Genomic DNA, 26,421 nt, shown 5'->3' on the forward strand with positions numbered 1-26,421 from the left:
GAGCTACACGATCCGATTGGTGAAAACATCTTATACCTAAACAATACTATCAAATTTTGACGTCATTGTTTTAAGAGGTACGAAGTTGCCGATGATAAAATTTTAAAAATGTTTTCAATTATTTGATTATCATACAATGGAATAATTGTTTCTTAAAATGTGTTTTTAACCCGATGCAATATGTTAATGTACCGGCCACGGCAGCTAGACCTGTTTCTTCAAAGACAAATAGAAAAAAAAACTAAAACAACTTAACAGGTGAATTGCCACATTGATGTATGTATAAGTGTGATATTATCAATCATTCATTTTGTATAACATTATTTATTTGTTTTGTAATTGACCCTACAATTGTAAATGACTTTGTACAGTGCCGTATCGAAATTCAACTTAGAAAACATTCATTAATCGATCAAAATAGGAAGGAACTAAGTTATCAACAATACAAGTATTTTTAATAATAGAATAAAAATAAAAACAACCGAAGTAGATAAAACTTCATAAAACTGACACGTTAATTTGACTTTCAGTTTTAAATTTTGATCTGAAAGGGGTTTTGTCAAGTGGTACGTAGTGCGGTCCATGAGGTCTTGGTCTCATATACAAGATATGGGTATTAAATAACGAGATTGGTTACGAAAAAAGGTTTTATTATAAAAATTATTCTACATTCGAACGCTCTCCTTCAATATACTCCCCTTTCCTCGCCACACACCTTTCCATACGTTTTTTTCATCAATTGAAGCAGTGCTGGAAGTCTTCTTTGGTGAGGGCCTTTAGGAGCTCTGTTTTACCGTTTCCATCGACTCAAATTGGGTCCCTTTTAAAGCAGATTTTATCTTCGAAAACAAAAAAGTCGCACGGTGCCAAATCTGGTAAGTACGGCGTGCTCTTACTGGCCAAATACTTTTGGTCAGGAGTCAAATTTTTTGGCACCAACTTCGCACAGACTTTTATGTGTAAGGGTGTGGTTGTAGGCTGTTTCGGAATCTGTTATTATCCGAAACATTGATGTTGGTTTGTTGGTTGACCTGGCAATGATCCTCCAGGATTTGAGAACGGGGAATTTTAGGGCGGAAGGGTTTCTAAATATTTCTGGTCGGAGTAGGAATGGTTTACATTCTTTCAGACCAGTGAAAATGTGGTTTTTCTGGGTTTAGATGGGGATCGTTTGCACGTTGAGAAGAATTTATGGGGATGACGACGATTTTCTCGTCGCCAACAGCGTAACAGATTTTCCTCGCCAACATTTCGGGATGAAACGTGGAAGAATGTTTAGGAGGGAGGTACCGTTGGGATTTGCTTGAGGAAGCTCATTTGTCACCTCAAAAGCTCTTGCGTCTTGAGGAGATTGTAAAGCTCCCTCTGGGAAGTGTATTTTTGAGAAAGATTCCTCAAATTGACAGTTTGGAGTGAGGGTTGTTAGGAGGAAGTACGGGGTTGTTGTTGATGGGTTCTAGGAAGCTGGGTTTGAGGTGGTGTTTGGGGTTTAGGGGTGTTTTAGGTAATGCGTTTGGGATTTTGGGGTTGTTGAGTAAGGACTGACTGTGTATAATACCACTTCTAGATGTCACGAATTGTTAACCAGCTTCGGTACGAATTGGTTCTCTATACAGCAGTAATAAGTATTTAAAATGTTCAATTATGTACTTTCATCAAATTCCATACTTTACTAGTTACTTTTCTGAACAACTGACTTATTTTAGGTTAAGTTTTTTTCGTTAATCGTTTACTGTTCGGTTATTACCACGATCGATCTGTACAACGTATGATCACGTGATATAAATCGCTGTCTGCTCGTTCTGTTCCGTGAACAACATTACCGAACGCAACTAACATTACCGAACGCAACTAACATATCCAAGTTGTCAATGTCAAGTTTTTGATATGTGTCAAGAAAAATGATTAAGTTGATTTTTTGAAACGACTCGATTCCCATATCTAATAAACTGATTTACAATCTTAATCCTGAGTTAAAAAACTCGGATTTTGCTTAATTGATTTTCCAAATAAAGCTCCTTTCATAATATGGTGAGTTGTCTGACATGTTACGCCGTTCTTCCAAAGTAACCGCACTAATCCTGACATTAACCTGTCATTGTTGTTACAATGTATGAACATTTATTAAGCCTCTAATTCGATCAACTGCTTTCCTCTGAACCTTATAAATTTATTTGGCAGGTCCGCAGTAAGGACACACTAATATTCCATTTTATAAATTATGATAATTGAATGAATATCTGGTAATAAAAGTTTATCGTAATAGGATTAATTAGAGTTTTGCTTATTACGTAACAAAAATATCGTATGTGAGTATCCAATTTCTTTCAATATTAAAAGGTCATTTATTGTGAGAAAATTAATCGCTTTTATAAAGGAGGATTTATTAAAGATAAACAAAATATTATGTTATAACATAGAGTTTAGGAATGTCAAAATATTAAATAAAAAAGCATTTCTGTTTTCTATCTGTGTGGCCGAATATGCAAATAGTTTACGCGAACCTCTAATAAAACCATCAAACTGTTTCATTTAATTATGTAGCTAGTAACATTGATGTGATGAGCAATGATGTTAGTGGAAACAACTGCAGTGATGTCATACATAGCCTAGACAAATTCCAACGTAGTTGAAGTACGATGAGATGTTATTTATAAAGAACCTCGTGGAAGCTTATGACGTCACAGTTACGGACAGAATTTTTACTTCCACTCTAGCTTCGTGCAAATGTGAAATCAACTGGGCCATGGGCTATACCTGAGACATTTTGACGTTATACCACTATCGATCGCGGGGCCTATGTTGCCATACACTCATAAAATTCCCCAAAATCGCGAATAACCACTATTTCTTACGTTAAGTGTTTGTTTTTGCGATCGATTTTCCAATACGCTGCTCAATTTAAAAATTTAGCTAACATTATATTAAAAATATATGATCATTAAACTATTTCCATCTCAATTAGATAACTGAATACTAATATAGTTTTTATCGAATTTAATGGCTTTAATATATTATAATTTTTTTTTAATTATCAAAAAACTGAATATCATAATTTATGCGGAGGATGTTGCAAATGATTCAAAATTCAATATCGAACAATTTGTGAGCATTAGCATTTTTTATTTCTAGGATATTTGAGACGGTAATTGAGGAAATCTGACAACATCGATTATCAATTTTACTATCAAATAAGAGGCAAGATAGTTAGATAGATGATAGTAATGACAACATTAAGGCTAATAAAAACACGTGCTATATACGACAATAAAGTCGGAGAAATTTGTTAACTATTATTTACTATAGTTACTCTTAACAAACAACATGACGTCATCATGGCCATCTATAAGCAAAAAATATCGAAACTATTTAACTAAAACGGCTGGATTTTTCTATTATAATCCTAATTACAGTGCATATTCATAAAATGGAAGGAACAGATAGATAGGATCAAGATTAGTGATTTTTCAACCTATGGCTTAGCCTGACCCAATTCCAAAGACGTCATGACAAGAGTGAACATCAACATAAAAGAGCCAAAATAGGATTTGCTACTCTACACTACATGGAAACAATACTCACTTTGTGGCTGGTCCAATATGTTTGCGATAGCGGTCGCCCCAGAACCCGTCGCAATCCCGTCGAATAGTCGTGGAGGTCAGGTTAACATTGGTCGCACGAACGAAATAAATGTAGCTAGGCGCCCTATAACGCACCCAATCACTACACGCACACAAACTCAACTCACTTCGCAACTCGCAACACACCGACCCTCTCTGGTTGCTCAACACTAGCAAATACTTAAGCTTTCCGTCACTAGAGGCACCACCTTACAAGTTTTCCTAATGACAGCTGAAAAATGTGCCCTTATCATAAAATTTTCCAATTGGTTTTTAATGTTTACTAAAACATTAAATTACAGTGATTGTGCACTGAATGTTGCAGAAACTGAGATATTACGCATTCAAAATGAGCTCAATAGCAATTTCAAAATTATTATATCCCGTTTGATAAACTTTTTATTATTGTATATATAAATATATTTCGCATATATTAATGTAAGTAATGTAAGTACTAATAATTGTAATCACATTCCTAAAATACAATCTATTTTAAAATTGTATACTAAATTCAAATTAGTATGTATGCTGCCATCTATTACGTAATACTTGAATCTTGTACAATAAATCTATGGAAACTGTATTAGTTTTTTTCATTTCGACTAAGCTTTGCACAAGTATAAACAGATGGGAAGTCTGTAAAATGGATAGTTGAAATTGCTTTTGCCGACTGTGAATAAAATCATTTGTGAAACGTTTTGCCGCTTGACGGATGAAGTTATTTTATGAGATTTCAAAACTTTCGTCTAAAAACATTTACAAACTTAGTTTATTTGATGGGTAGTGATAACAGTGCATTAATATTAAGTTTTCTACCAAAAATTTGGAAAAAAGTCTGAATTTGACTGTATCAAATTCCATTGGCTTACCTTTATAGATGTTGAAGTATAGTGCAATGTGATCACGTAATGGCGGGTAAGGCGTTACAGTGGAAATTGGTGGCGAATCCTACTGGACCTCAGCCCCGTCCAAGACATGGACATCGTGCAGTTGCAATTAAAGACTTAATGGTAGTCTTCGGGGGCGGTAATGAAGGAATAGTTGATGAACTTCATGTTTATAACACAGGTAATAGAATGAAGTTTGAAGCTTCTCTGGAGTAAATATGGCGCGGGTTGTTTTATTATTTTTGTGTAACTAACTAATCCAAAATATTGCATTGAATTTAATCAATTATATTGGCAAAAATAAATATCTAGTATAACATTTTATTAAAAAAAGTAGTGTAAACTACACAAATGTCACTGGCATTGTTGGTTTGTTTAGCCCAGCATTCAATATGGCGGAAAGCGTACACATAGGAATATGTTGTTAAAAAAAACAGGAATATTTTCCCGTATTTTTTCACTGATATGTATAATCAGTTGATATAATATTAAAACAATGTTATATGTTACTTCTCTTGTCATAATAAATATCTCCTTGTGTAAAATTTTATATGTTTGAAATTCCAACCTTACCTTTTTATTATTTTCTCATTATTTAATGTTAATAATTCTATTTTTATATTTTGGAAATCAAATATTTGTTTGCTATTTATTAAATATTTCTTATCTACAAAAAGAATGTCTAGTACTATCAATTTTGATAACATGCTTACATTTCAAGCATGTTTTTATTACTCCATGAATAGCATAAGAATGTATTAGGTACACGATTTTACTTCCTTAATAAGGTTGAAAACAACAAAATCATTGAGTGATTTTTTTATTTATAGCAACAAATCAATGGTTTGTTCCTGTGACAAAAGGGGATGTACCCCCAGGATGTGCTGCGTATGGTTTTGTAGTTGATGGAACTAGGCTCTTGGTTTTCGGAGGAATGGTAGAATATGGAAAATATAGTAATGAACTGTATGAATTGCAGGTAACTTTTATATATCATTAATTTTTGTTGATTTAGTTTAGGAACTTGACTGAAATTTCTTCATTATGATATATTAATTCATGTTGTAAGAATTGAATTTGAAAATACATCAAAGTATTTGGCCATATGTACTTTATCTCTCCACTGCCAACATTAACAGCTAAAACAAGTGGAACTCATATTTTTCATCAGCAACCTAATTTATGTATTCTGTAAAGTAATCGATACCTACAATATGTGGAATATTATGAAAAATATTCACTAGTGATAATACTAAAATAACCAACAATCAAACCAATCCGATTGGGTGGGAAGTAAAATCTTTTGATCCAGTTGGTTTTGAAGCAGAGATTTAACATATTCTGAAGAAAATTCATGCTTGTTCAACACATGAGTATACCATCAGTGTATTGCTGAAAAGATAATATACTAGGGGTAGCTATCGACAGGAGCCAGATAATCAATGAGATAGATAGGCCTATTCGGCAGGTCTAAATTTCCACTTTTGGGGTGGGTGAAGCATGTACTGTGACATCATATAAACAGGAAAAGGGACTACTTGGGGTAGCCTTGGTGACATATGAATTTGTCAGAGAAACTGCAAGGCTGTTTAGGTTCTGTTTGGCATTTATTTTTCAGCTAATTCACATCATTTCTTAATTTTAACCCAATAGAATGGTTATGCAATCAGCTTGAACAGTTGAATCTTCAAATGGTGGAATAACCAAGGCAACTTTGAAAAAATTACTGGCTAGGTGATAACAGCTTTCATCTGAGAAAAATTTTTTGAAATGCTTTTTTTATTGGCCAAATATTGTCAAACATATTTTGCACCGATTTTATAATTTATGACCAATAGGGTAAATAGGAGATTTTACATCTTTGAGGTGAAGTACGAATATACTTAAAGAAGCTCATAATTAACTAAGAAATGCATAAAAATTAATTTGTTTGGGTATAATTGGTTGAAATAGATGCTAAAGACTAAAAATGATTATATTAGCAGTATTCTTTTAAATTTTTGTTGAAGTACTTTACAAATATGTGTGTATAATAAATATTTATTGATTAGTCCATGTTATATTATAGGCTTCCAAATGGGAATGGAAAAAATTGAAGCCAAAGCAACCAAAACTTGGACCTCCTCCTTGTCCAAGATTGGGGCACAGTTTTACTTTAGTAAATTCAAAAGTGTACCTGTTTGGTGGTTTGGCTAATGACAGTGCTGACCCCAAAAACAATGTTCCCAGATACTTGAATGATCTTTATACATTAGATATTCGCAGTAATCCTGTGCAATGGGATATCCCTCAGACAAATGGGCCAGCTCCTCCTCCTAGAGAATCTCACACTGGAGTGGCTTATATTGATAAAAAGAAAGGACGTTCATTTTTAGTTATTTATGGCGGTATGAGTGGATGTAGATTAGGAGACTTGTGGATTCTAGATACAGAAACGATGACTTGGGTAAAGCCACAAGTATCTGGAATAACTCCACTTCCAAGATCTTTGCACACATCTACTCTAATTGGTCACAGGATGTTTGTTTTTGGAGGCTGGGTTCCACTTGTAGCAGATGAAGTAAAAACTGCTACTAATGAAAAAGAATGGCAGTGTACAAGCACAATGGCTTGTTTAAATTTAGAAACAATGAATTGGGATGAACTGGATATTCAAGTCGAATCGGAAGCTAACTTACCATGTGCCAGAGCAGGTCATTGTGCAGTAGGGATTAGCACTAGACTCTACATATGGTCAGGCCGAGATGGATACCGAAAAGCATGGAAAAATCAAGTAACAAGATCTCATAATGAAGGAAGTCATTGTTTTACAATTATTGTTTTTTATTTAGGTATGCTGCAAAGATTTGTGGTACCTCGAAGTAGATGTCCCTCCAGCACCTACTCGAGTAGCATTGGTTAAAGCAGGAACCCATAGTCTTGAAGTTAACTGGACAGGCTCTCCCTCAGTTCAGCATTACATTTTACAGGTAATTTGATTTCATATTTTTTATTGTGATTAATAGCTTACTCATATTTCCCCTCAAACCAAGACTGTAGATTCTAAATATTATTAATTATGCATTTTTTTTTCTATTCAATATAGAATGCTGTGTAATCTCTACATTTTCAGAATTTCAATTTGACGATTTTTCTATGATTCAATATGCTAAAATAAGACTTGTTTTGTTTGTAGATCATAGAATAAAAGATGCTGTAACAAGTAATATTTGATTAGTTAAGTGAAATATTTTTTTTTCTAGATTCAAAAATATGATTTACCTCCACCTCAGGCCTCTTCTACTCCAAAGCTTCCACCAGCATCTTCTCTAGCAAGTACCAATCAAACAATTTCGCCTCTAGTGAACACGTCTTCAAGCAATTCACCTACACCCACAATTGCGAAAACAGCTCCAGTAGTCAACCAAATACTTTCACCAAAAAATGTTTCACCACTTGCAAAAGGTGAGCATACAAAAATTATTGTAAACGGTCCTTCTACATGAGTGTAGAGTAATAACATATGACTAATTCATAGTAAACCTACTGTTTATTACCACTACACCAACACTGGCAATGATACTGTCTAATGAACTTTCTGATAACCAAGTTATCATTTTTAGAGAAACAAACCTACTTGGTTACCTTTGATATCTGAAGACAGTATAAATGTGGTTGTTTATGTAGTGATATTGAATAGTATGTTAGCAATTGATGGGTGAGTTTAAATCAAATCTAATCAAGAAGTTCACAATATTGAAATAGTATTTTCTGCTACACTAATAGGCTTTTGATTTAATTAAAAATTATGGAATATCAACGCCGAAACTGATTTGTTATTTGTTTATAGGACCTCCAGTCAAGATTCAAAGTACTGCTGGCACTATAATTCGTCAAACAAGCCCGCAGGTAGCTGGAAAACAGTTAATCGTAAAACAGGGTGGAAATATTATACAAAAAGCTGGTGTTCAGCAACAAGTTGTCACTTTGGTTAAAACTAGCACAGGTAAAATTTCTTAAAAATTTGTAAAAGTACAGTTTTGTTAACTACTTTTTAATAGGTATGACATTGGCAACTTTGCCAAAAGGGGGTAATATTGTACAAGGTAAAACTAGTGTCTTACCTCAGCAACCTAAAAACACTATTGTGAAAATTGTTCCCAGTAATCCAGCCAACAAAGTGCTCACAACTCTAAAAACTATTCCTTCAAATATGCTGCAAATGAATAAAGCAACTGGAAAATTGGTTCTTTCAAAAGGAGCTGCAGGACAAATTCCAACAATAGGTAAAGTTTGACTTTGGCGGCGGCCATTTTCTTATCGAATCTGATAATAGCTGCTTTCAATTTACATTCACGTGAACTGAGACACGAAATATGAGTTAATAATCACATAAAATTCACCATTAACATAGGGGATCCAACCGTATGCTACTCGCAGCAAAAGTAGTGACATTACTAATATAATACTATTATAAGATTATTTACATCAATGATTGTTTTCAATAATTTAGTATTCTGTACTTATTTGCTTATTTTGATGTCAAGATTTGACAATGGAATGTCTTTAACCTCACTTTTAATCTGAGTTCACAAAACTCACTAAAGCACGCGGTCTCAAGCTCGTGCAGGTTGCTTGTAAAAACTACTTAAGTCTCACTAAAAAGGAACATGCAATTGAACTTAGTTACGTCACAAGTGAGAATAATCTGAGTTTCGATGTAAATAAAAGCAGCTAATATGTTATATAAATATGCAAATGATATATTTGGTGTTTCTTATAATAAATATTTCTAGGTAACCAGCAAGTATTGGTAGTTAGCTCTAATGCTGGTTTAAAAAATATACAAACGTTTACCAACGCCCAAGCAGTTAATTTAGGTAATGTAAAAACTACTTCTATTAACGCTCAACCAGTTGTTACTGCTTCATCTCTAACCAGCCTACAGGGTGTTAAAATTGGTGGAAAACCTATAACTATTTCTATGCCCATGCAAGTTGTAGGATCTCCAAAAACAGTTACACTTTCTAAAAATACAGTAAGTTTAAAAATAAAATAATGTTTATGAAGACACGCAAGTGTATAATTGCACATGATATATACACTCTGTATGAAAAACATTATACTTGCTACTTTAATTAGTTTCCTTTCTTTCTGACATTCAGTACCTTTTATAGAAACAGGTAATGATTGGAGGCAAGCAAGTCACAGTTCAAATGGCTACTGGTGGTAACAAAACCTTGACATTGGTGCAACCTAATCAAGCTGGTGTGAGCAAGATAGTGCGATTACCTATCAGTTCAACAATTAATCAATCAAATAGTGTAGAACAACCTAAATTGATGGTTGTATCAAGACCCAAACAACCCACTGCTACCATTGGTAAGTATATTAACCAGGTTATTAGAAGGAATAAACATTTTAAATATGTCTTGCTGTGATAGCCTCAACGTCATTTGACGGTCCAGCTACAACAGATGCTGCCTTAGCGGCTTTAGCAGCAGAGGCGGGTCTTATAGATCCAGAGCCAGAAAAACTTGGGTCCATAAAAACAACAGATGGAAATGAAACTGAAAGCACTGATAAGTCATCAATTGATTTATCGGATGAGACAGGTAATTCACAAGATGCCATTTCTGTAACACCAATGGAAACCACAGCAGGACTTTTGGGAGGTGGTTTCATTATGCCAAAACTTGGTCTAAAAGGTGGTTCAAAAGTACAGAGACCTCCTAAAGGATTTAGGTGAGTAGCTTCTTTTTAGTGAAAACACGCTTGGATTACAGAGAATTGACTTATTGTTGTTTTAGGTATCGGTTAGGATTATATGGTGGTAGTAAAGATGAATTAGATAATGAAATGAAACCTTCCACAACTACAGCAGAAGCTGATTCTACAGAAGCTGCTGTCAATGGAGCACTGAAACAAGCCGAAACAGAGGAGCGTGAAAAAATGGACTGTGATGTGGAAGGTAAACCAGATTTAACAGATGAAAAAAATGAAGACCCTGATATCAGTTCTGAAGAAAACATGGAGAACAACGATACAAATTCAGAATCATCAAAAATGGAAGCTGATAGTGGATTAGAGTCCACTTCTGAATCAAACATTTTAAAACCCGAAGAAACGCCTGAAGAGCTAAAAAAAGAAGATACTCCAAGTGAAGATCCTTTAGCTGCATTAGCTTCGGCTGCTTTGGATCATTCTAAAGAAATTAAAAAGACTGAAAATAATAATGTGAATGACCCTGAGCATCCCGCTAAAGACACTTGGTATACTGTTGGTTTTATTAAAGGAAGTAGTTGTGATGTACAAAGTTACTTTTTATTAAACGATGATACTGCTGATCTGTCATTAGACAATTTACCTGAAACTCTTAACTATCCATCGATCAATTTGGAACCAGGGACTGCTTACAAATTCAGAGTGGCTGGAATCAACTCCGTTGGTCGAGGCGAATGGAGTGAGGCAAGTTTTTTTTTTTTTAATTTCATCAAGATGATCCACAATACTGTTGCCGTGAAGATATATTGTCTAATTTAATTTTAGGTATCCGCGTTTAAGACATGTCTACCTGGTTTCCCAGGGGCACCCTCTGCAATCAAAATCGCCAAGTCCGGAGATGGCGCTCATCTTTCTTGGGAACCACCAAGTGCCAATCAAGGAGAAATTCTTGAATATTCTGTCTATTTGGCTGTGCGAGGAAAGGTAAGAGTTAGTGAACTGAATGATTTGCATTTTGAATAAATTTATTTTCAAAACATGGCATCTGTGACGTTAATTGATTTTATTTCAATAAGCTTTAAAATAATTTTACAGGATAAGGGAAATCCTCCTGGTCAATTAGCATTTGTAAGGGTGTATTGTGGGCCAAGCAATCAGTGTGTTGTGAGTAACACTTCCCTATCTGCCGCCCACTTGGACACAACGACCAAGGCTGCAATCATTTTTCGTATTGCTGCTAAAAATGACAAAGGATATGGACCTGCCACTCAGGTTAGGTGGTTACAAGGTAAGTTTATTTCATTGTTTGTACTGTTTCCTGTAAATACTGATATTCATAATGTATTTACATCATATACATATACAGCATATACGTCATAGAAAAAAGCAAAACGATTCATACCTACAATTAACTTTAAGATTTCTTAACCTGTGTTGAGAATGAAAGATACAGTTTTTGTGCCACCAGCGAGTAAACTCCTTTTGTATAACTGTCGAAATTTAGTATTTGGTTAAAAACAGAGTTTGAATTGAATTAAAATCGTTAACTATGAATGTACTGCATTTGAAGAAAAGCCAAATACCCTATCATACGACGTGTAGCTATTAAGTAACTAGACTAGTGCTGCTACAGAAAAGTACGCATAAGCCAAAGGTTAAGGGTCGTCAGCTGTTTAGCCTGAAGCTAACTCTTTCGAGTGAGATGTCTTAACGTGTCTGTAGACAAACCAGTGTAGCCGTGGCCTTCGCTTATATAGAGGCTGTTTTTTGTTTTGCAATTAATTATTGTGTAATTTCGCATGACACTGCAACTAAAATGTATAATTTATTGAAACAAGAACGATAGAAGATATGCTTGAAGTGATGTAAGAATAGAGAAGGGTTTTATATTAAAGGTGATAATAAATAAATATACATAATATGGGACAAAATGTTTTATATCACCAAACCTCGAACATTAAAAATATGTGAAATCTATGAATATCAATATAGAATCGTTAACCAATTAAAGGCAAGGCGCAAATTGGGACACGTATAGCATATGTGAAGTGATGCAGCACAGCACGTAGGTTTGTAATCTTCAAGACACGACACGCGTGAGCTCACAGACTTGCCCTGTTGTACTTTCCAGTTTTCTGCGCCACACGTGTGGGTAACTAGCAACTCTTTCCTTAATTTTTTATGAAAAATGACATAAGAAAAGTTAATAGAGGAAAATTGCATGTTTTTCTTCAGTCGCGATTGGCTTCTGCATATTAGATCCATGAGAGTGGATGTGTGACTGTATATTTATGAATATTGGACTTAAAGTTATTGAATATTTTTTTTGTGAAATATTTATAATCCTATTGTTTCAGATCCTCAATCAACCAACAAGGCCACAAAACGTCTACCCGAATCACAGCAACAAAGTGTTAAAAAAATTAAATATGATAAAGATGAAATGTAAAAATATAGGGACAAGTGTGATACGTAAATGATGCTTAGTGTTGAGTCAAATGGAAAATTTATTTGTTGATTAACTTGACGAAAGTTTAAGGTTGGAATCGAAAAAGTCTCTAGTTGGGTGTAAAATTTACTATTAACATTTAAGAGTGTTTTACAACTTTGAGCGATTCATTCCACCAGAAAAAAGTTTAATTTCATTCAAAGCTTTTAATTTTATTGAATGTAATTTCCGAGAAATTGTTTATTATTTTAAGATGATTTTGTATAGTATTTTCTATTTCTACAAATCCATTTATGGCAACTTTACAAGCTTGTGTTATTTTTTTTAAATGTATTTAATCTGCTTGTTCAATCCTCATCCGTACCTATAGAATCGTTTTAATATTTCATTTTTTTTAATATACAAACTTTATACAGACACTTTATGATGAATAAATAATTTTTACAACTCCATTGAAAAATATTTATCCACTAAATCATTTTGATATGGTCATAACAATGGTAAATATCAGAAAAGGTTTTGGGGAAAACTTGCAAAGCATCATCGATAATTTCGATATTTTGTTTGTGGAAATTTTGATATATTTATAAATAACATTGAGTGCTTCATTTATTTTATTAATCACAGTGCAATCGATTCTTACAAATCGGTATAGTCTATTACGTTGTATTATTGTACCTTCTGAGGGTATTTTTATATGTTCACTGTCAGTCTCAAACTTTTTAACTTTTCATTTATATTACATGCCTCTCTCCCCGGTTAGGATGTATTTTATTGAAGTAACAGTACAACAGAATTTGAATAGTAAGCATATAAACGGATATATGTAGAAAATCGTATATACGATGTTTGCTCGAAAATTGAAGTTGAATAATAACTTTATATTAATAAAACAGATATTACAATATGGTATCCTTCAAAATACTCTCTCTGAGACAAGATGTACTTCTGCCAACGCCGTTTATTATATTGTTGAAAGTCTTTTCAGTTTTGATGCTGTTCAGTTGTGGTTTCGTTTCTGCCTTGAGGACTTCCAGATCTTTCAAATGCCGTAACCTAAGCACCATTTTGCATTTCGGAAATATAAAGTCACAAAGGGCTAAATCGGGTGAATAAGGCGGGAGGTCTGTCACGATTCAAAAACTGAATGAGCGACGTGTGAGCGGGCGTATTTTCGTGATTCACCTGTCCCCTTGTGCCAAGTTCAGTCGAACTTGATCCGCACGCGCTCTAAAACATCTCACAAATTCAACGTAAAAATTTCCGTTTACTCTCTGGCTCTCTGGAGATTTGAGCTTCACATCGAACTCGTAAAACCAAGATTCGTATCCAGTGATGACTCGGTTGAGGAAATCCCCTCATTCTCTGCTTCAAACCAGTCGTCACACGTCTCTCAACAATCTTTGCTTTCTGCTCTGGAGTACGATTTCCGCACACAAGTTTTTCATTCCAAATTTTTTGTCAGAATTTCGTGAACGATTGTTTCGGGGATTAACAGCTCGTCAACTATCATCCCAACTGTCAATTTACGGTCTTTAAGAATACAAGTTTGCATTAGAATATTTTTACCAGAACTCTATGTCGAAGGGCGTCCTAGGCGAGCCTCCTTTCATCTATTTTCGGCCTTCCCGCAACCTTTTTAACCACTTTTTCACGGTTGGTTCCTTCAGAGAATTGTCTGCGTAAATTTTTTTCAAACATTCACGACAATTTTTGCACAGCTTTGTATGAAACGTGATATTGATGTGCTGTCCCTCAATTAAGGAGAGCTCTCTGCTGACGGCAGGTGAAAAAGAGTAACAAGTAGCCGCTCACTCTTACTTACATGCAGAGCGCTCTAATGCAGCAGTGAAACCTGTAAAATAAAGTTATTATTAAACTTTAATACGTATTCTCCAATATATGGATTTCTGTTAGTATGTATCACTTATTTGGTATCAATATAGTTGAATCTTACTCTGAAATTTCGTATTCTACATCAACGTTCACAATTATATTATCTGATCCTTCGAGCTGGACGCGAAACAGCGACCTATGCCAGGCTCGAAAGATCAGTCATTGTGATCCTTGGTATAATAATAGAAAAAATCATCAATGTTTCAGAAATTCCAGTAATTTTTTCGTTAGACAACTGTGCTTATATTAACCCATTAATGCCCAACACTCTTTTTTCAAAATCTTTTTTAATTGATATTGTTTCAAAATGGTATTGAATAAATAAATCATCATCAATGGAGTTACGTCCAAGCATCCAAAGTTGCTTATGATCATTTAAGGAGTAATTACTACCAAACAATTCAGGATTTAAATCAGATAATGATATCAAATAGTCTTGAAATTTATTTTTAAAAATCTACAGTCTGAATTAAAATTTTTTTTAATATATTTCTGAAAGTGTTTCTCCTAAAGTCAAAAATCTATATTTTTTTTAGTTGTTGGTACCAATAAAACGTTTCCGGTGGAGTGAAACATTTCATTATATTTAATTTCATTTTTCACTATTAATTGATCTAACCAATCCAAACCAAGCTGAAATCTCCCTGTATAAGCTAGGTGTGGCTCATGACCTATATGTGGGTATGAATTGGTCGATCAAAACGATTCCTCCTATATGAACTAGAGTCATTTGAATATAGATTCTTTTAGAATACCCATTCGCGGATTTTGGGGCCCTACACACAATTATCAAAACTGAAACGACATTATTGTTATTTCATTGGAACATTCAATTTCCCGTTGGAAATCATTTGACATATACCCCATTCTTCTAAAGAAAATTGATGTTTATATCATGTAGAGGTAGTTTTTTATAATTTACTTTATTTTCACGTAATGTCCCTATTCCCACATGACTTTTTTGTTAAGTTGATAAAAGTTATATTCTCAATTTCGAAAATATATTTTTTTTCACACATTTTCGTTGTAAAATTCAATTCAGATTGTATATAATAAAGATATAGCAAAATACGAAAAAGTTTTTCAGTTTTTCCTGAAAAAAAGCAGCAAATTTAGTTGCTTCAAAATTTGAACATAATTTTTTGACCATAGTAAAAGAAAGGAATCGTAAGTATGTGAATAATAGCTCTGTTAGATGAAATAAACTTTGCTTTTTCTATAATGAAATCAAGCAGGTAACTGACAAAAAAAAGTTACCCAAAATAAATTCTTTCGCTATGAGTCACATGATACTGTCAACTAAACCATCTATTGATTTTTTCCTTCATCCTTTTAACGTTTTTCTTAAAACTGAAAATTTTCTATTTTTAGAAAATTCTGAATTGTCATGCAACTTTAGTTTCTGTTGGTCACTAATGGGTTAAGAAAATTTAGAACTTAATATTCAATAGTACCCCATTTTTTTACTGATCGTTAGGTATTGACATTAACAATTGGTTAAGTAGGAGTCAATCTGAAGAAATGCGAGTGAATCATTTTTTTGTAAAACTTTTAAGGGGCAACAAGACTGTAAGCCTGATTTTTGATGATCATTTTTGGAATTTTTTTTCAAAAAAACTTTATATCAGATACAAAATCTAATTAGATGACTTTATTATATATGTTTTGAAGTAATTAAATTAATTTTTACAGAGTGTTCAAAAACAAAATGGCGTCAATACAGAGCTATAAGCATAAGAGGAATTTTCAGAGAAGCTCCACTACAACCAACTTTTCGTCGTAGTTTTTTCTTAATGTTTGAATTCAAAGCAAGAGAAGTACGTAGTGGTTTCAAAAACTATCAAAATTTAAGAAAATGGCGGAAGTTCAAAAAAAATTTTTCGTAAAAAAAAAATAATGAAAAATCGGTCATATAACAGAAAGTTTTCAATTTATTATTAAAATCCTACATAGTTTGGTAGAACTAGAAGTTTTGGATCAAAATTGGCTGATTGTGGTGGTAGTGTTAAAAAATTTATTTCGAGAAAAACGCGCTTAAAGTTTGAAAACGGGACGACAAGCATCAAACTGACGCTTCATAATCTCACTAGTACCACTCATAGTTAGCCGTGTCTACTATTTACTAGTAGAAATAGTCGCTAAGGGATAGCCGAGGCGGGTAATCGATAGACGCGCCGCGTTCACCCGATCGCGCAGTATACCTAGCGCCCGATTCTCATAACTAAGAGAAAAATCTTTTTTTCGAAAAATTATTCGAGGGCGTCATTTTTAACATAATTTACTATTTTAGTTAAAAAAAAGATATTGACATTTTACAGTGGTGTTACCCCTTAAATATAATCTTGTACCCGCTATATTTTTATTATACTGGAGCTTTCTGTTATTTTATTCCATTGAAGATTTTTTTCATATTTTACAATATAGTGCAAGCGTCAGTAGTGAATCGTTGGCGTTTTATGATTCATGTAATTTGATAGTTTACTGATTTCGTTCATATCTGCGGCTATTTCTATTCTAGTTAATCTGTTAAGAAAAATGTTTGATAAAATAAGAATAATAGATGGTACATAGTGTGGTTATCACATGGTAATATTGTTTAGTTTTTTTGAATGTCTTTAGCCATCAGATGAATCTATATGTTTATATTAAAGGCACTATTCACTCAATTACACTGTCTGGTCTTTCGAGCTTTTCATACCCAGCGGACGGACCAGACAGTGTAATTGTGAGTAATTGCGTAATTTTAGTTATAGTGTGCTTAGTATCAATATCGCCGACGGTTCCAGAAATTCCAATTTACTACGTTTAATCATACATATGTGTAAATAACTGGAATTTCTACTTGATTTCAAAGTACTATGGCGAAAATATGGATTCCGTGTTATGAACTGATAATAAAATACGCTTTCCACTAAATAAAACGGATGTTATTCACTGATTATAAGCTGAAATTTCTTTATATTCAAGATGAAATTCAATAACTATTTGAATATGAATTATTAAAGTGTAACATTTACATATTTTTATTGGTGAATAATTTTGCTATAATAATTTTTGAAATGTTTATAAGTTTAAATTATAAATAATGTCACTGTGGTATCCACACTGTCAAGTTGGAATTTCTGGAATCGTTGGTGATATTCATACTGAACACACTGCTTACACTACAACTACAATTGCGTTTCGATAATCGTCTTCTGAGAGTGAAGGTAAATTTAAACATAATAACTTTACTGATAGGGATAAAGGGTCAATTCTGTACAGCCCACTCTATAGTTTAGTAGTATAAATGTGCAGATTTCCGCCAGAGGTTTTCCCGCTGGAATTAATTTTCGTGGGAGGTTTGCTGGTGGGAAAATTCAATTTAAATCAGGTAAGTCAAGTAATTAGTTTTTAGTTTACCTTCAGTTTCTGAAGACGATAACTTGGTTATCGAAACGCGCGTCAGACCGTGTAATTGTGAGTGTTAATGTAATGTGTTCAGTATGTATCCACACTGTGTATTGGTCTAATAGCCATTTCGTCTTATATATCATTTAAAGGCTCAAAAAGATGGTATCTGTCAATTCCCACTAATGAAAAAGCTAATGGAAATTTTAATAAAATTGGTTCTTATATTGAATTAGTTGTTTTATTGTGTTGTTTGTACAATAAATATTTAATATTTAATTTTTTAGAGCGGAAACTATTCAATAATGATGAAATAATATTGTATAGTGTCTGTAACTAGTTTTCACCATTGAGAAAATAGTGAACAAAACTCATGGATACAATTGAAAAATAAACGTTTCCTCATTGAAAGTGGAAATTGATTTTCACATTTGGTATTTAGTGGAATAATGGTAATGAATATATAAATTCATGGCAATATTTGTACGTTTTCCTCTCAGTCAAAATTTATTTATCAGTTGAAAAATTCTTAGCTCCATATCAAATTGAACATTTTAGGCTCAACGTTGTAGAGTTCAAATAAAAGCTTTGTATATAAAAGTTTTATATATTTTTAAAAGTTAACTTATATTTCAATTAAAATAAAATAAAATTTTTTTACGTGCACAAATTTTTATTAAAATGATTGGCAGTAGCTGTACAACACTCTTGTAAAACACAAAATTATTAAATGTAAATTAGTATTGCAAAACCGGGCTACAAGTTTCAAATATTTTGGCCCTTTTATCATTTTTATCACGGTTATTCTAAAATATACAATTTTAATATATTTTGTGTTAGAAAATTAACTAAATTTGAACAAATGATATGTGGTGGTCGTTTGTGTGTATTGAAAAAAAAAATGGACGTATTGTTTGATGAAAGATTTTGTAATATTTGTAGAAATCAGTAATAAATACATTTAAGGTGCTTACGACGTCTAAGTAAGGATAAAACTAGACCAAGAAACAAATTTTTTGAAAATATTGATTGTATTTGTTACCAAAATTTTAAATTCATTAATCCAATGGAAAAAAAGATCAAATAATTGAATTTTTATCCTAAATGCTCAAAATATACCGTTTTGTTTACCAACTCCAATTACCAGAGTTTTCATTTGTTTTTATCTTAATGTTTTGAAGACTTTAGATTTAGAATAGTTATTTATGTGCTCATTTAGTTATACAGAATAAATTCCATTACCATTCAAAAGTTGCAGCTTGTTACGTAATTATCATCTTTAGTACGCGCATGTAGCTTTAAGTAGAAAAGAACATTGAAATTGAAAAAAAAATTAAATTTGTTTAAAATATATTTCTACACCTTTTTTTCTGTCCAATTGGAATAGAACTACGATATGTAATGGGTGTTCGATGAAAAATAAGCGTTTTATGTTTTTTATATTATCCTTAGGCCTGAAATAGTGCAAAATCAGCCATAATTTGATATTTCAACTAAATTTTATAAATAAACTAAAATTTCATTTGAAATACCTTGGCATGGTCAAAATGTTGTTCTTCATTCCTTTTTTATCGTGACCGGATTGTTGTACATGTTTTTCTTCTAATTAAAAGATAGTAAATTTGTGTGCAGCTCTTACCGCACTTTGGGTATGGCAAAGGAAATTTCATCAACTCTAACTCAGGCTAAACTTTGTTACAAATTAGTTGTTCTAAACTCTCATTTGACACATTGTTCAATGCTAGAGGAAGTGAAAGTTTGCATTGAGACTAGTCAATAAAGTTCAATATAATCTGAAGCAGCAAAATTTATGTGACAAGTATCTTAAGTACCTCGGAAGGTGTCAATTCGGATATTTATAACCTTAGTGTCCTATTTGCACAAGTCAATCACCTAGAATAACTAAGGGACCAGAATCTTTAACAGCGACATCTGAAGGACACTCCTGTTTTCACTGCTTGATAAAGGTCGAGAAGTATTGTTGGTCCTTACTTAAGTTAATTTTGGATACGGTAATATCTTCACCTGTGATCATTTCAAAATCAGCAACTGAACGTTTTTCACAGTCCACCAAAAGTTTGCCAATTTTTCCTGAGAAGCTTGTTGGCCCATCTACACTTTCAAACACATGTCTTGAAGGAAGTTCATTGAAGTGAAGAAAGCCAATGAACCATTGTACTGGGGGGCCAAGTTTAATCTCGATATTACGTATAACACCATTTAAAACATATTTAGGAATTGTTGGCATTAATATTTTGAAGAACATATGTTACAGAATGTTTTCTTATTACCATTGGACAAACAAAAATTTAGAAATAAATTTGAAGCAATTTAAATTTTTAATTTAATTTTTTGTTCAAACTTTAAGCTACATGCGCGAACTAAAGATGATAATTTAGATTATTTTTACCGAATTCTACGTAAAAAATGCAACTTTTGAATAGTAATGGGATTTTAAAACCCCAAAATATTTTTTTCGAACCATCCTACTCCAGAATTATGTACTGATAGTAAGATCAGAAATAATGCTTTACGTATACGTTGTTCTAAAAAAGTGAATTGAAACTTTTTCTCCAAATCAAACGATTTTGATCATTTTAGTATAAATTTGGAGTATTGTAAAGGGTTGTTAATCACATTTCTAGAAATTATCTTAAAAATTGTTTCTTTAGATTTTGCAATAAAGCATTCTGTTATATTCCCAGATTTTGCTTTATTTAAATTGGAAAGTATTTGTATTTTACTATAATAGAAAATGTGACAAAATCCTCCAAATCTACCCTGAATTAGTATGAGATAGGTAGGTGGTGACATGAAATCAATTATCATAGTTTTTCATGTGCCCAAAATTTAAATTTGTAATTAAAATATTTTTTTCATATTACCTATGTACATAATTCTGGACCACCTTGTAACTTTGAATACGCTAAATTTTATAATGTATCTAAAAACGGTTTAAAACGAATTTTATGTTTACTAGGTTGAGTTAAAAAATATTTTTTTACAAGTCACACGAAAAAAATTGCTAGACTACAAAAAATTCACCAAGTATGAGATCTTCATTTTAATAGGAATATTTTCCATATCGCAGTTTTTTATTTTTGTCTTACTAAAGTAAAAAAAGTTTATACTAGTCATTAATTGATTGTACAGAAAAATATTCTTGTAGAATTCTTAATAATTCGACAATAAATAAATATATGTTTAAATTTAGAGTTCATAGAAAAATTTTATTGAGTACAGGCGAATTGATCCTTTGATTTTCTCGGCTACATTAGGGTGGGCTAAAAAAAACTTTCTAAGCTACTACGAAAATATCTTTCGAGATGACGAAAAAAAAATTCTGGTATAGTTTGAGTATTTAATATCAATAATTAGTGTCTTATTGTGATTTTTGGTTTCCCATTTAAATTACACAATTTTTGTTCTAAATATTAATGTATTTCAACGAATTATTGTGTAGTAAAAAGAAATAGATATTTTTGTAGGAAATTAAATGACCTACAAAAAAGGTCTGAAATAGTTTTTCGCTAAGTCAACTCGGTTAAATTGCAGTTGAAGTTCAACCTAAAATAATATATGACTTTCACAATCTTTTGTAATGCCCTACAAAAAATGTATTAAAAACATATTTTTCGAGATTTTTCTCATTTTTACTTTTTACAAATTTATTTATACAAACTTATGTTATATACCACGTTTCGAATGAAAGCGTCGAAAACTGATTTCAAATAACAAATTAAAATCTTTACAGCGTTTCCGACTATATTAAAATTAGTTGAAATAAGTTTTTCTCAAACAGTTTGGGAAGAAAAAATTAGAAAAATCACGAAAAATATGTTGTTTTATGTTTTTAAGACACAAGGAAAAATATAAGATATTTTTTTTGTAGAACATTAAATTTCCTACAAAATTCTTCAAGAATATTTTTCTGTATAATCGATTAATGATGATGTATTAATTGTTTCTGATGCGGAGGATCATTTTATGAAATTTACAATTAAGGGCATATTTTGGTGATAATTTTTCTAACCAATTTTTTATATCAGTACAAAATAATTGAATTTTTTAACCCACCCTAATGTCTACAGAGCATTTCTTGACATTTCCAATTCCTATTACTATTTTGAAAATGACCATTAGAATTTTCAAATAATTATATGAAAGTTTTGTACTTACCTTTGTGTAATTGTAAAGTTGTTACCAATTTTGTTGCCATTTATGTTAAGATGGTTTCTTGTTGGTTGTATATTATCATGTTTTGGATATATTTACAAATTCATCACTAGATGTATTAATAAACAATTCATTTTTAATTATTTTAAAAATTTCATTTGTTTATTAAATTTTTGGTTAATTATTACATAAATCTAGCGAATCATTTATAAAGAATAACTCGAAAATCCATAAAATGGTTGTAGTTACTTTAAATTTTTTAAGGGTGAAACAAATAAATGAAAGATGTAGAAAAATTAGACCTTGGACGAATAAAAACTTGCAGGATTATTGAAAATTGACTTCTATTCAATCATTTATGTGAATTTATTAATTCGTATTACTAAATTAGCTGCCGAAATTTATATTATCTTCTAATTCTATTAATTTATCACTCAATTGCAAGTTAAACAAATAGTTAATAAAATTGATGAATCTTATTATTTTCAAAACAGGTAGCTATTTTTTTATTTTTCCAAAATATTCACTATTTCAAATTTTGACATTTCCAAAATTGTCTTCCAAGAATATTTCGTTGTACAGTTTTCGTTCTAATAATTATTTATTAGGATTGAAATATGATTGCTAAAACTCGACAGGTATTTTATGGTTTTCTCGAAGATTATCACAATGTAATAACCTGATACCAAACTTTGTATCCATTTGATAAAAAAGTGAAGTAGATTAACGAGGAGAAATGATGTTCACTTAAAAATATTAAAAATCAAAATTAAGAAATGTAACAGTCTTAAACTATCGAGTAATCAACAAAAATAACAAAAACCTATATCTTTGACCTACTAGTAGTGGAGGAACATTAAAAAAAACAGGTTTGAGCGTCCCTAACTTTGTGTAATGCCGCTTTGGGTTAGGAGTAATCACGGTCTAACATGTTTTCTATGGAATGTAATTATTATTGAACACATGAATCACAGTTGTATGCGTTTGGCGAATCCCACCCAGAACAAATAGTTTGAGCCTACAGTCCGCAGATGGTGCAGCGATACCACAACTCATTATTTTTTCCGAATTCCTCGCAAATAATACATTTTTTATAATTTTCATCGTCTACATGCATTTTATCATCGCAAAGGTGCTCTTCATCTCCACTCTTTGAAGAACTTTCTCGTCAAATTTTTCTCTTGTATGATTTTTGTTTCTTCTTTTCTATGTCAACTTTCTTTGGTTTTGATTTATCATCTTTACCGGTCTTCTTGAGTTTCGCCGTTTTTTATAATCTTTGTCCTCTAAAAGAACTTTCATACAAGTCGCAGCTTTGACCTGGCTTAGAAGTTGGTGTCTTTGCTATAGAAGCCAAGGATACCGTAGTTTTTTGCTTATCATCAACAAGTTCTTCGTTATCCTTATTTTATGGACCTGCCAGAGGAGATGTATGTCCTGAAATTATGTCCATACCATCAGACGGCGCAACTTCAAATTTCTGGACATTTCGGTCTTGATTTTCTATTATTAGTGACGCTGCCAGAAAATGTTGATCAGTAAAAAATTCGGGTTCAATGGGTAAATTCCTTCGATCAAAATTGTTTTTGATATTGTTGAGCTGAGCATACTGCTAAACGCCGATCTGCGACATTAAGTCCGTGGTAAAGCAAACCCAGCAACTCAACTTATAGCTATTTCATTTTTTGCTGTTGGGTGAAAACTGGCTTACGACCTAGTATTGGGTTGTTCGCTTTCATTTTTTTAGTCGATGTCTCAAGGTATTAAATGAAATGTTATATTGTATTAAGGCTTTTTTTTTGGACGTACGTCCTTCAATCGCAGTTTTAGCAGACAGAAGGTTTTCTTCGGTCCAAGCTGCTTTAGCGGTGGTCCTTTGACGATTTCTTGGCATATCTATAACAATACAAAAATGAGTCATAACGGGGTAATGGCGTTCAGCTGAGCCGTCGTTTCGTAAATAATTTGAAAATAAAAAATCCATACACGCTTATTGAAAATTGATTTCATTATGACAAAATTGGATAGATTTACTGTCAGAAAGTAAAACTAATAACTAAATAACAATCATAGTTCTTAACTTACAAACACCACGTAACCAAAAATTATAACAGCTCGGCCGCAAACAAAGAAACGCACTTCACGGACCGCTTGCAATCGCTGTCTATTAGAGGCCCCCGCGCGCGTCACTCGCAGTTTCGTGTTCCTACGTTGAATTTTGTCAAGAGTTACAGAGGTGAGCACCATTACCCAGTGAACGTCATTCTCCCTCGTTACCGATACTTATATTATCCAGATAGATCACGTGCATTCCATTGAGCATTCACGGCGCCTGAAATACTATTTTGGGCGTTCCACGAAGCGACTGACTACGATCGTTGTGGTCATGACTAACGTTCACGACGACCCTTGTCAAGAGATGGGTCGAAGTGGGGGTTGAAAGAATAAGCGAAATTTTCAAAATTTAAGCAACGCAGATTGCAACCATGAGAATCTGTATAATTATTTGATGCGGTATTGGATATTATAAGAACTTTTGAGGCATTCTAGTAACGCACCGCCAAATATTTTACTGTCGCCATTATTTAATATAAATCGGTTAAGCAGTTCACTAAGAAATTCAATAACTTACAAATTACAATATAACCTCTTAAAGCTTTCGCTTCATTTTTCTATTTTGCCATTCGTGTGGAAGTGGAACGGGAAAGATGGTGGTCATGAACGTTATTATCATGAGTGCTTAGTGGAATGCCCCCAAACTGGGTTTGAACTATGTAGTTGTACCAAATCCATAGCTACCAGATTGAAAAGCATTCACAAATTCTTCTCAATAAACATCGTTTTCCAAACATTGGACAAGCTAAACTACATGTGTATCCTGATTATATCCTCAAATCTAATGCGAGTATGAGATGGGATGGGGAAAATATATGGGCCATACCAGCGTATACTGCTCGAATATTCGCACTCTCGATAACAGACCTAGACATATCAAACCCCAATTCAGCAATTTAAAGGAATCCGATGAGTGTCTCTAAATAAAAGAGGGCAACAAAATCCGTAATAAGACAATAATATCGTCAGAACCTGACACATCTGAAGGAAATAACCAACTAATTTTCGATGCTTGGATCTAATTTCTGGATATATCAAAATCAAAATTTATATTATGCATTCGGTGCAGGATGAAAGCCTTTTATAGATTATTCCACTCTGCCCTATTCTATTCACCATTCCACAATTATGAATTTGAAAGTCCCATATTTCCAGTGACATTGTGGCCTCTTGCTCCATCTTATTATATCTCAGTATCCAAAATAAAATTTTTGGTGGTTAGTCTGTTACTATTCTGGCAAGGTTGTTAAATCATTTTCATTTTAGCTTCTTTATTCTTCGTATTATAAACGTAACTTTGGTTTACTCTCTAATTATTGTGTTTTTTCTACTAATTTTTTCCACCAGGAAAAGTATGGCAGGTCATTAGCCCCACTTATTTTGGTGAAAAATTTGCAATTATAGCGAAACTTTTTTGTTTTTGTGTTTGAGTGACCAAGGTTTCTTTTTAAATGTACTATTTTTCTACAGTTTAGTTTTTAGTTGAGATTGTTTAATATTTTATTGACCTACAAGTTGAAAAAAAAATCAAGAGAAAATCTAGGTCGTGTTACAGTTTACTTAGACATTACTAAAAAAACTTGTACAATGTATATATAAATGTGTAATTTTAATTGATATCGTTAAATTATTTCTATAATGATGAAATGATGAATTTTTATTTCTATTGGAATAAATTTTTCTTTTGTCACTAAGAAAGCAGTATAAAAATTTTACAGCTGGATATATTTTCATCTTTTTTATTTATGCCCTGATTCATTATGTAATGTTATCAATAAACTCATAAGTATAAATAGTTTTTTATTAATCCTAAAAATTTTCCACACCTTTACAAACATCCTTCTACCTGTTTTAACCACCGAATTCAGAAGAGACTGATGCCAACATTACTCTTATATTGTACCATTTTAGTTACAAATACTAACAAAATAAATATGGAGATAATCCTGTCTACCTGCAACGCTCGTACACTACCGTTCAAAAGATTTTGTCCACCCCAAAATCAATTCATTAAATTTCAAAATAATGTACTTTAACAAATTTCTCTTTCATATTGTCAGGCGAAGGTCGATCGGCTGATTTATTATTCATTAATTGTTAATAATTTCTTCGGTGTTTATGATTGTAGTTTAGTCCCAATTAGCCCTGTGAGACCTAAGAACGTGTGGCTTATACTTTTCAGACG

At 32.5% G+C, this 26,421-nt stretch overlaps 2 protein-coding genes across 5 annotated transcripts in view; one reads left to right on the top strand and one right to left on the bottom strand.

The window, feature by feature from the left end:
* Window positions 1-4,022, bottom strand: part of LOC130451280 (plasma membrane calcium-transporting ATPase 2) — a 161,460-nt gene extending 157,438 nt beyond the window's left edge. For all 4 annotated transcript variants that reach the window (XM_056790211.1, XM_056790204.1, XM_056790197.1 and 1 more), the window contains exon 1: window positions 3,583-4,022. The gene's annotated coding sequence lies outside the window, so the exon portion shown is untranslated. The remainder of the gene's footprint in view (window positions 1-3,582) is intronic.
* A 247-nt stretch (window positions 4,023-4,269) lies between these two features.
* Window positions 4,270-26,029, top strand: LOC130451284 (host cell factor 2). The gene is made up of 14 exons (XM_056790215.1): window positions 4,270-4,688; window positions 5,338-5,486; window positions 6,576-7,280; window positions 7,339-7,476; window positions 7,750-7,951; window positions 8,337-8,492; window positions 8,548-8,772; window positions 9,283-9,524; window positions 9,664-9,868; window positions 9,931-10,231; window positions 10,297-10,954; window positions 11,036-11,194; window positions 11,306-11,498; window positions 12,568-26,029. Exons 1-14 carry the CDS (start codon window positions 4,529-4,531, stop codon window positions 12,657-12,659), a joined length of 3,585 nt encoding a protein of 1,194 aa, XP_056646193.1. The 5' UTR covers window positions 4,270-4,528; the 3' UTR covers window positions 12,660-26,029.
* The last annotated feature ends 392 nt before the right edge of the window (window positions 26,030-26,421 follow it).

Source organism: Diorhabda sublineata, chromosome X, assembly GCF_026230105.1.
Source record: "Diorhabda sublineata isolate icDioSubl1.1 chromosome X, icDioSubl1.1, whole genome shotgun sequence".
Taxonomy (NCBI): Eukaryota; Metazoa; Arthropoda; class Insecta; order Coleoptera; family Chrysomelidae; genus Diorhabda; species Diorhabda sublineata.

Coding starts and splice junctions, on each gene's coding strand:
- LOC130451284 (XM_056790215.1), top strand. CDS start 4,529: ATGGCGGGTAAGGCGTTACAGTGGAAATTGGTGGCGAATCCTACTGGA. Junction 8,493..8,547: donor TTTGGTTAAAACTAGCACAG/GTAAAATTTCTT, acceptor ACTTTTTAATAG/GTATGACATTGGCAACTTTG. Junction 8,773..9,282: donor AGGACAAATTCCAACAATAG/GTAAAGTTTGAC, acceptor AAATATTTCTAG/GTAACCAGCAAGTATTGGTA.